General features: G+C 34.4%; 1 protein-coding gene across 3 annotated transcripts in view; it reads right to left on the reverse strand.

Annotated features, from left to right (window-relative positions):
• Positions 1-12,089, reverse strand: part of LOC141493833 (A-type voltage-gated potassium channel KCND2-like) — a 190,855-nt gene that overhangs the window by 29,405 nt on the left and 149,361 nt on the right. For all 3 annotated transcript variants that reach the window (XM_074195147.1, XM_074195145.1, XM_074195146.1), the window contains one exon: positions 7,092-7,254. In XM_074195147.1, the coding sequence (XP_074051248.1) occupies positions 7,092-7,254 (163 nt within the window). The remainder of the gene's footprint in view (positions 1-7,091; positions 7,255-12,089) is intronic.

The following is a 12,089-nucleotide window of genomic DNA, read 5'->3' on the forward strand; positions in this document are numbered from 1 at the left end:
ATTTCTTCAAGGAAATCTTTCTGGGCTGGAGACCAAATCACATTCTCCTCAGAGGTTCTAGATTTCTTTGAGTTATAGTCTTTACCTTCTAGGTAGTTTTCTATGGACCCTCCTTCCTGATGACCTTTCTTCATTTTTCTAAGATCTTTGTTGGAGGAGGGGCTGGCTCACAGAGGTTTAGTATTGAGGTCCCTAGAGACTTTGCTCACTGCCTTTAGTAACTCCAATTGGGCTGGCCAGTAGGGGGATGCTGATTACTTTCTCTGGAGTGTCTATGACCTTTATTTGAGGCCCTCTCCCTTGGCCTGGAATGGGTGGGTGGCATTGCTGGATACTGTCATCCTTGAACAATGTGGGCTGGACCCTGGGGCGAGGTAATTAATCTCTCTATTCATCTGAGGAAATTCTGCTGCCCATACCTGAGCCTGGGCTGGGGTGGGGGGTTGCTGTTACTATGTTTGTTCTAGGAAGAAGGTTCAATTGAAATGAAAGTATGGAGTCTAAGGTCCTCCAAATCAGAGGAGCCCAGCGGATTCAATGTCCAGTCACACTCTGCACTAGAACTTACTTTCCAACCCTTCTGGAGTACCCAGACCATCAGTGCCATAGCCAAAGCTTCCAAACCTTAGTTGGTTTTTGGACCTTGGCTCCCACAGTCAAAACTTCCATGGCTGATCTTAGGTTAGTTTGGCTCTTACCCTACCCCCACTGGCTCTCTGTTCTGTGACCCTGGGTCACCTTCAAGCCCTGAAGGCAGACCTTGTTGGGAGATGTTCTTCTGAATTTTTGTTAAGAAGTTTGTTTCATATTATATATGAGGGAAGACCAGGAGACCTTAGCACAGTGCTTGTCTTCTCTCTGCCATCTTGTCTGGAAATCCAATCTTAAATCTTTAGAGCAAGGCCATAAGCTTTAAGCTAAAATATTATATTGATAAATTGTGCAAACCTCAATCTTAGGCTATGAAGTAGGAATGATTTATACTTGATATGATTCTGAACATCTAGATATGTTTAGAATAATTTCTTAGAAAATATCTAGAGTAAGGAGGGGTTTTTCTACCTATTTTTGTGTTCTGGACCTCTTTTGGCAGTCTAGTGAATTCCCAGAATTATGTTTTTAAATGTAAACAATAAAATCCAGAAAATTACTAAGGAAACTAATTATAATGAAATTGTTATCAAAATATTTTAAAGGCAATTTCAAAGGTCTCAGGATAAGATGTTCTACTCTCAAGGTTCAAGATTTGTAGAATCATTGTATTAGAAGGTCTTCCAGAAGTCTTCAATTTTTCAATTTTTTTTTTAATTTGCAGAGAGACTAAGTGGCTTTATATATAGTATGATTTTAGTCACTATGTAGCAGGCTGCTTGCCTTAAAATATCAGTTCTACCTCCTGTCATCAGACACTTATAGTTTTATTGTTTTGATTTCTGAAAGTCTTTTGTTTCTGTGCTTCCTCACTGCCCACTCGTTACTTAACACTTTGCAATCTGGCTTTTGTTCCTATTCTTCTACTGAAATAACCTCTCCCACCCCCCAAAAGTTATTAATGATCTCCTTTATGGAAGAATCAAGAATCTTCAGTTTTCTTCCTTCCTGACCTTTGCATCATTTGAAATTGTTGACTCCCTTTCCCTCCTAGGCTTCTATGACAGTGAAGTACTGCGGATTTCCGGTGACTTCTTATGCTTTCACTTTCTTCCTTTCTCTGACTCCTCATTAATCTTTTGTTCCTCAATTGTTGGTATTCTCAGAGATTCTTTCCTTCAGTCAATTTTCTCAATCACTGTATATTAAAGTGATATATCTGATTCTCACATTTCTTGTGAGACTTTGTCTTGATCAATTCTGTGTCCTTGTCACATTCTCCTTGTAAGATAGCTTTCTGTTCCCTGACTCCCCCTTAATTTTATCCTAAATTCTTTGAGAATTTGAATTGTGCTTTCTTTAGCATCTCTTTTCTAAACCTCTATCTCGATTTCTATCATTATATGTCTATGATTGTACAGCCTAGGTTCTTAATAAATGACTGTTAAATTCAATTAACTAAATTCTTAAGGCTAGCAAAATGCAAATAAACACCCCAACAAGAGTCTCAACTAAACCTTTACCAAATAACAATTTATATAATATATATTTGATTGTGTTGCTTTTGCAAGGCAATGGGTCTGTGATTTGCTCAAGATCAAACAGCTAATTAAGTAATAAATATCTGAGACTGGATTTGAACTCAGATCCTCCTGACTCCAGGGTTGATGCTTTATCCATTGTGCCTACCCCATCAGGTAGCCAATCTTAAAGGAAGGAAAAAGGCCTCAGAGAAAGGAATTGTGAGGATATCAACAATTTCATCTTCTTGATTTTACTTAAGGGAAATTCACATCTACTAAGGTGATTGAAAATTGAAAAGTTGGTCATTGGATTTAAAACTGGAGAAAACCTATAGACTTGAATACTAATGTAAAACTCTCTTGATTTTGCAAATGACAATTCAGACCAAAGAGATTAAGTGACTTTCGAAGATAGTATACATCAGAGCTGGGATTCAAACCTACATCTTCTGCTATCAAAATAAACTCCTCTTTTCATCATACAACCTCCCTAAAATTACTAGCTCTGATTTCTTTTTCTGAATCAACCAGCTGCTGAACCTGCCACATAGTAGGGACTTAAAATAGTTAGTGGATTGAACTGTTTTCCTGCATTAATGAGTTATTTTGACATAAAATATTTGTTCATCCTTTGATTTAAAAGAGGACCAGTGGTATCAGATGTTGGGGCTAAATAATGGATGACAATGATGATTTGATTTGTGAGTGAGCTCAGATTTAAAAGTGGCAGAGCTATACAAAGTCCTTAGCTTTATTCTTTATTCTAGAGTCATCAGAGTCTAGTATCAGGACAAAAGTCAAGATGATGGGTGATGGCCTAGGATGTAATGAATGAATTTGCTGTCTTCATTGTATGACCAGTTTCTAAGTGCTCCACAGTGATTGCCCCTACATGGTTGTTGGGAACAATTCATTCTCATCTGCCCATTTTGCCAGAGGAAGTTGGAATAAGGTCTGTCAGCTACCCTTAGTCTCATTTAGCCCAACTGACCACGTTGTTTTACTAGGGTGTGGCTGCTGTGTATATTATAGTTTCTTGGAGTCACAGGTGAGAGTTGGGTGACAGGTAGACATCAAAGGTGACTGAGCAGCACTGATAAGGATATATGGATGTTTAAGGAGGATTGGCACTTTTGATGTGAGACATAACCTAGAATGTTGGATATTTAAAGAACTTTGTTGAGAAGAAATCAACCAAGTCCCTTGGTAACATCCTATTCTCTTTCCTGTTCATCTCAACTATTATTACATTCAGATTATTATTGGTCACAGGGTATTTATGAGTTATAATACATTAATTTACTACATTTACTTTCATTAGCAAAATTTCTCCAGTAGTCATGATATGTAAAATTCATTGCTTTGAATCTGTTAAATTGAAACATAGAACCTGACAGATATTTTAAATTTACCCATCTTCTTTTCTAGGTATAAGAAAAAGATCTTTTTCAGTGAAGTTATCTCCTATAGCACTTGATTTATTTATTTATTTTTGCATACTCAGCTTCTTTAACAAAAAGAACATTGAAAATAGTTCTGTTGGGGGGCGGGGCTAGGTGGCATAGTGGATACAGCACCAGCCTTGGAGTCAGGAGTACCTGGGTTCAAATCCAGTCTCAGACATTTAATAATTACTTAGCTGTATGGCCTTGGGCAAGCCACTTAACCCCATTTGCCTTGCAAAAACCTAAAAAAAAATAGTCCTGTTTATTTAACAACAAAGGAGTTAATGTTTCTTGCTTTACTGTATTGATTTCCATTTGTTGTAGATAATAAAAGTTTAGAGAAGTAGAGATTATTTTAGGGATAGTCCCAGCTGACAAACAGAATCAGATCTTAGTATTTTCTTTCCTTACAGTATTCAATAAGGCAGCTCTTATATTTAAGGAAGATTTTCTAAAACCAAGAAAAATGGGTAGCTGGGAGCTAAGTCCAATTAAAATTTTTGTAGGTTTTGTGTACCTTTAGGCAAAGAGTAAGCTTTATATATTCAGTTTTGCTAGACTATGGCAACTTTGCTCTATCACATAGAAAACCCCATCTTAAGTATTTATCAAGAACTGAAGCTTGTATAAAGTGATTCACTATCAACTTGAAGTAGAATTCTCTTTCATTTTTGAATAATGACCTCATCCTTATTTGTCAATGAGAAGCAATTTTGATGAAATGGGAACAATTTGGAAAAATCTGAATAAAACTTATGGATCTTAATATTAATAATAGCAATACCTATTTTATGAATAAGGGCATCCCATTCATTAAAGTCTCTTTGGAAAGCTATAAACTTATGCCATTGATCAAAAGAGTTTTGGAACTCATCATTGATTATATCTTCAAAGTCTGTTGAGCCACTTGAGAAAATCTAACTTCTTACTTTGTAATTCCATCTATTTTTGATCTCAAATGATATTATTCACATTAATCACCCTCATTTCATTCACCAGACTTGGCTTTGAATATGTTTTGACTCATTAAAAATGTTTTGAGTAATCACTGCAATAAGCAGAAAGTTTTCAAAGGTGACTACTATGATAGGAAAACAACAGCTCATTTCCCCCATAGAGATATAAGCAAAGAGTAACTGGGGATTTGCCCCAGGTTATTAAAATTTAGAAGGAATTTATAGTATTTTTACTCCAGCAATTGGCTTAGACAACTAGATAAATGAATATATCACTTTAATAAGAATAATTTGAATAACAATTCATCATAAAAAAGAAGTTATCAGATATTATGTACACTTCTTTTCCTTGAAAAAACAGTCCTCTTTCTCACCTTATTCTTATATCCCACAATCTGCCCTTGCAAGAAAGGGCCTCCCTAGCAGTCCCTTCATGATGTTCTAGGTTCTTTGCTCATAGGTATCAGTGTCCCAGGGTCTCTTTTCTTCCCTCTAATACAGGACTCCCTTCACTTTCTTCCAATGAATTGTTTTTTCACCAAAACTAATTTGAGGGTAATAATAAGCTGATAGAATCACATAATCATAGATCTAGAGCTGGAAGGGACCTTAGAGCTAATCTATTTCCATCCCTTAATTTTACAGTCTTGAGGAATCCAAGACCCAGGGAGCTGGTGCCAAGGTCACCTGAATAGTAAACATTAGAGGTAAGAGTTGGGCCCAATTCCTCTCATTCAAGAACTAGGACTGTTCTACTTGGGAACTTTTTGTGAAATTTACTCTAATTGTCAAAATTACTAGATATGGTTCTGTTTTATGTGTAAATTGTTATTTATTCCTTTATAATATATTCTAATATAATTTTATAATATTATAAATTAAATGATTACTTTGAAACTGCATGTTAAATGGAGTGAGCAGCACCATCCATAGTCCATGGCTACTGGGAACCATGGAGAGATTAGTTTCCTTTTAATCATTAAAAGAAACATTAGAAACATTAATATTTCTATAAGTTTTTTCTCACCGAGTTTTATTTATTGCATTTTGTTCCTCTTCTGTTTTTACAAAAGACTACATATGTTTAGCTCTATTTCTCTGCTAGTTCCCATCAATGAACTTAAAGTTTTCCAGGCATACCAAATTAGGGTGAGAGGAAGAGAGAGATACATTTTGTAACCTACTCCAGCCAGGAGAGAAAACATGGATAGTAATTTAATATTTCATTTATAAACCATGAAAAGTAAAAAAATGATATAAATTGATGTTGGATCAATTTTATTTACAGCCTTTCTGACAGATGAGACTGACTTAGTTGTTTTGTAAGTGGATCTTTCATACTTACTCCCCGCAGACAATTTCAGCAATACTAGATTCTAGAAGTAACCCATTAATTCAGGGGCAGGAGAAAATTAAATTGTGGCTCATCTTATTCTTGTCCCATAAGAAGAGCTAGTTTTCAGTTATTATCCTGTGTAGTTTGCAAACAATATATAAGGCTTGTTATATTTATACAAAATACAGTTCTCTGAACTGTGTAGCTTCCTTACTCTCTGCATTAGTCATGGCAGAATGTCTTGGGTATCTTTCCATGCCTTCCTGTAGGCTATGAACATTGTTTGTTCAAGGAGGCGAAAATAGGTTGCTTCAAGTAACAATGCTATAAAGCAAGTGGAATTGTTCATTGTTTATGGGAACTAAGAAGTAACTGCATTTATCAGCCAAGTTAGATCTTGCCAAATAAAAAGTGACTGTCTTTCTGAGTATACAAAGCTACTCACTGGCCAGTCATGTCTAACTTTTTTATTTTGATGCAATATGATTGAAGATGATTAAGAGCTGTTTTTGATTTCACTGCATGACATATTTAGAACATTAAATAGTTACTAAATTAGTTATTTAATTATAAATATTATAAATTATAATAGATTATAAAAATTATAAAACAAATAACTAATAAATTGATACCTTTTCACAAAGCTGGAGACAGGGATAATAGAATCCTGGAATAAGAAGGGAACTTCTAATTCATCCAATCCAATTGACAGTCTGATTATGAATTATTTTTACATCTTCCTTGATAAGTGGTCATTTAGATACTCTGAATATTTCTAGTTGTAGGAATTCACTATTTTGCAAAGCAAGCAATATGTTCCATTTTTTCAGTATATTTATAACTTTTAGGAATTTCTCTATACTTAGATACATTTTTGCATTCTTGTAACTCTTACTCATTAGTCTTAGTTCTCCTTTTAGTCAAGTAGAACACCTTATAGTTTTTCTTATATTCTGTATATATTTATTCATACTGTCTCTTTAATGGGATATAAGTTACTTGAATTGTATTCTTTGCATTCCTCTTGCTTTTCACAGTGTCAGGGCACACAATCAGTGTTTACTGATGGATTGATTCCATCTTTTGCATGACAACAATTCAGATATTTTATGATTGTGATTGTGCCTACCATGTTTGTTCTTTTCTGGGCTAAACTGTTATGATTTCTTCAAATGTGCATCATATGACATAATTATTAATCCCTTCATATATGTATGAAGGGGTGTCTTTATTTTCATACCTTTTGTGCCCTGCGTTTATCAGCTCGTTGATTTTGGTGATAGATTCGACTAAAATTGGAGACAATCACAGGAACAGGAAGAGCAATGACTAAGACACCACTCAGGGAGCAAATAGAACCAAAAATCTTCCCAGCGATGGTCTTTGGTACCATGTCACCATATCTAAGAAAGAAAGAAAAAAGTAGGCATATAATTTAAAAAATGCAATATAAGCTTGCCTTTGAAATATCAAAAGAAATATTATAATGGTTAAAATTTGCTTTCTGCTGTTGGTTCCAAATCTTTTTCATATGCATAGAATTTCACAATTAAAAGAAACCTTAGCATGTCAGACAAGTTTCCTCTGTACTCATCTCAATTTTATTCCACAGAATCAGCTATGAAGGGCCTTTAAAAGTCATCTAATCCAGGTTCCTCATTTAATGTCTGACTCAAGATCAGAGAGTGACTTAGTAGCAAATAAAACTGGTGTCCAGAATTCCAGGTCAATGTTTCCTGCATTGTGTCAGCTTTCTATTATCAATTCATAATTTCATCATAGACCATTTATGATTTTAATTAACAGTCATACAGTATGCAGATATGAATATCAACATTTTTTATTTCATCCAAGGAAAAATCTCATTTTAAAATTTAGAATTTCTTTGGTTGGAAAAATACACTAGGGCAAAAATGGAAAGAACAGTAGCAGTTCTTCAATTATTATTTTATCAAGATGATTTTTTAAAATACCACAATTGTTATTCTGTATTTTTGTGCTGGAAGTTAGTATAATCTTATACAATATTTCTGCATTTTTTCTTTTCCAAATAAAGTAGGTTATGAAATTCAGAAGGACTTTATAAATAAAAAGGTAGTAGCCACATCCTAAGGAGGCTCGTCACCAGGTAATGATATTAATGTCTTATTTTCTTGGTCACAGAAAGCAATTAAATGGGAAAAAACACAAGATTGCCCTTCATGCTTCAGGACCCACTTCTACATCTGTGTTAATGGGGGTAGAATATTGAAAAAGGGATAAGAATATGAGAAAAGATCACATAAACAGGCTATTAAAATTTATCAATTAAATTCCTGGTTCTCTTTAAGTAAAAGGCAATTTGGTAGCCTATTGGAAAGATTGCTGGAGAATTTGAATCTTGTTATTGCTACTAGTTGTGAGACCCTAGACAAAGCATTTATCTTTTTTGTAGATCAGTTTCTTAGCTGGACTTGATGACCTCTAGGTTCCCTTTCAGGTGTAAGTCCATTATTGCTTCAAACTGTCAAATTGTTGAAGAACCTAGGACACATTCATATTGATTTTCTGTAACTAGGGAAAGAAGTTTAAGTAAATGGGAAAAATGCCTCCTAGGTTTTGAAAGGCAAACATAAGATCTTACTTTCCTTTTATAGGAAATGAAAGGACCTATAAAGGACCCTTTTAGTCCCATATTCTCTGAGTTAGTTTACGTGTGTCTCCAAAAGTATCAGGAAATATTAATTCTATAAGATGCTTCCAAAATAGTTCTCATCTTGAGAATTAGGAGTAGAATTAGAAATTGATATTTCAAAATATTGTTGTGGGCAATGAAGAAGTAACAAAATCTTATTTATGTTTGACATGTTTTTATGTTTGAAAACTTGACGTAATTCTACAAAGTAAATAGCTATTTACTTTTATGGCTGGTGACTTCAAGGCTAATGTCAGTATAGTAAAAAAGGCAACAACTATAATGAATGGTTTGCTTAGAGATCAAGAAATAAAGTCAGCCAAAGGCTTATAGTTTATTTAGAAATCTCACAGCTGAGTATCATAATAGTTTTTTCCCTAGTTTAGAGCCCAAAAGTGTTGGATGTGGTAAGCATCAAATGACATCATAAACATGAAACTGATGTTATCTTAATAGAAAGAAAAGAAAAGCATAGATGAATCACAGTCATTTAATTCATTTGATCCAAATTAGTGAAGATCTTACAAAATATTTCTAGTTGGATAAACAGTCAGAATAAACACCTCATTGGAAGAAAAACTAATGATGAAAAGACAGCAGCTCCAGTTCAACCTGTTCGACTTTAATGGAATCCTGACCTCATTGATGAAGATACTTTTCCCATTAATACTGACCAAAGTAGTGTAATGAGAATGAGATACAATAGAATGGTTTCTTAGTTGGATCATCTCTTGAGATTTATGGAATAAAGTGATAATTAGAGAAAATGAGAAGGCATGAAGCACTTGGGATTTTATATTCTTGGGCTCAAAGTTCACTACAGCAGTTAATGCAGCTATGAAATTAAAAGATGCTTGCTCTGTAGAAGGAAAGCTGTGACAAAACTGGACAACATACTAAAAAAGCAGAGACATCATCTTGCTCACAAGCAAGGTCCATATAGGCAAAGTTATGATTTTTCCAGTAGTAATGTATAGTTATGAGTGTTGTATTATAAGGAAATCTGATCAGTGCAGAAGTGATGCTTTAGAATTGTGTTGCTGGACATTTGAGAGGACCTGGACAACAAAGAGATCAAATCAATCAATAAATAAAGAAATCTTTTCAGGTTCTTCACTGGAGGTCAAATACTGAAGCTGAAGCTTAAATACTTTGGTCATATAATGAGAAGATGGAAATCATTGAAAAAATGTGATGTAGGGAAAGATTAAAGACCAAAGGAAAAAGGGCTGGCAGAGGATGAGATGAATAGATAGTATCATGGAAACAAAGATTTCAAGAGATAGTAGAGGATTAAAGGGCAAGGAGGAGTTGGTACCTAAACATCTGAGGGAACAGAGGATTTGTGTTTTTCAACTATATCTTAATACTATCCCTAGGGATGATGTCATTGTTTGCATAGATCTCAAGAAGGCAAGACCATTTAAGAAAGTTAAGGGAAACAATCGAGGACTTCAGGAAATGGTCTTCTAGCAGATTTTACCCAATTCAAACATGAATTTTTATGCTTGGGCCCATTTTATCTTTTTTTTTTTTTTTTTTTTAGGTTTTTGCAAGGGAAATGGGGTTAAGTGGCTTGCCCAAGGCCACACAGCTAGGTAATTATTAAGTATCTGAGACTGGATTTGAACCCAGGTACTCCTGACTCCAAGACCAGTGCTTTATCCACTACGCCACCTAGCTGCCCTTGGGCCCATTTTATCTTGAATTATACATGTACTGAGGGGAGAGTGTGTCACAGATTTGGTGAAAATGCTTTTTACCCACTTTTCATTTATAATAATTAAATATGCATGACTGATATCAGCTGAGAATTATGGGGGAAAATACAGTGTATACTTGTGAGGTAGAAATTAAATAATTATACACAACTTCTTGGGTTTACCAGTAGAACACTGAAGGGGGAGATGTAATAACCATGAGCTGGGAAATGACTTGCTTATAAGTCAATAATATAGGACAATTTACTGTTGTCATAATTGAGATTTGACATGACTCACTTAGATCTGGTCTACTTTCATGCAGATACAATTAATATGTAAACAGGGTAATGTGGGGACAGGGACTAATTGATGCTAAAATACTCTTTTGCTTCTTTTACACATACCCTTGTCCTTTCATAATATTTCCTCCTTTTTACAGGCAATATTTGTATTAATTTTAAACATTACATCTGTTAACAAATTGATAGTTGTGAATGTGTGCCCCCCCAGTAAGATTTGCACTAGGTTTTGGATTTCCGTAGGAAAGAGATGGCATGATATGATGAAAAGAACATTGGATTTGGAGCCAGAGGTTCAGATTTTACCTCTGTGTATTTGTGAGACATCTTTACCCCTTTGAGTTTCAGTTTTGCTGTCTGTAAAATAAAAGATTGGATTAGAAGTATTCCATGAATTCCATCAAACTTTTCACTTTTAGTTTAAGATCTATATTATGATGTCTTTGGGTGGTGGTAGTAAAAGTTATGATTCAGCTAAAACGATGTTCAGCTGACACACAGTAGGCATTTAATAAATACATATTGATTAATTGACTGATCCAGTGACTGAAGAGGTAGGAGTATGCTCAGGGGAAGAGTAATAGGCAGGGTTGCCTCATTTAGTTATGCCATGGATGGGGGCTCTTGCTTTTGCTCAACGAATTTATTCACTAGAAATCTCATCTGTATTTTTTCCCTCACAAAGAAGTAAAATATCTTTATGATAAAATATAAAATATAATTTCTTTCAATATCAAATAAATAGATAGCTTAGAAAATAAAGATTTTTAACTACCCATATTCATACATCTGACAACTCTCAAAATTTATATGTATTGCCTCCAAGCCTGCCTGCTTTTTAATGATGATTTTTTTCTATCCTTGGCAAAACTGCTTATACAATTCAACTTTTCATAGTTTGTTTCTTACAGTCTGTGTTCTTAAATTTTATGCTGTCTAACTGTATTATATATTTCATTTTCCCTGATGTCCTTCAGTTTCTTAATCTACAATCAAATCTAAAACTCCTTCAAAAACTCACAGAAGTTACATATTATTTTTATTTAAGACTCAATCCTTGTAGTCTTGTAGGAGAGTCCCCAGGGACTCACACACACATATACAAATAACTCAATTCAATAGAAATTATACTTTAGAGTTGAAAAAAAAGAATTTTAGTTGTAGATTGAGTTTTACTTTATATGGATTCCCTTCAAACACTTAAGTTATTCTACTAGATATACCTTTGGCAAAAACCAAATCACCCTGCCCTATGTCTAACTCTGCATATAGAATCCTACATTTCTTCCTTGGGATACCTTGTAAAATTCCTTGCTTCCTTCAAAGCGCCATTCAGAAGATACCCCCAACATGAAATTTTGCATGCTTTTCCCATTTATTAGTACTTGCTCTCTCCTGAAATTATTTTGTTATTACTCAATATTTCCTATGGATGTGTATGAATTTTAAATGATGTTTTTTTCCAGTAGAATGTTTCCTTGAAGGTAAGGTTAGTTACGTTATTATCTTTGCATCCTAAGTGCCTCACACAGTACCTGCACCAAGCAGACACTTAAAATTCT

The sequence above is a fragment of the Macrotis lagotis genome, chromosome 7 (genome assembly GCF_037893015.1).
Source record: "Macrotis lagotis isolate mMagLag1 chromosome 7, bilby.v1.9.chrom.fasta, whole genome shotgun sequence".
Lineage (NCBI taxonomy): Eukaryota > Metazoa > Chordata > Mammalia > Peramelemorphia > Peramelidae > Macrotis > Macrotis lagotis.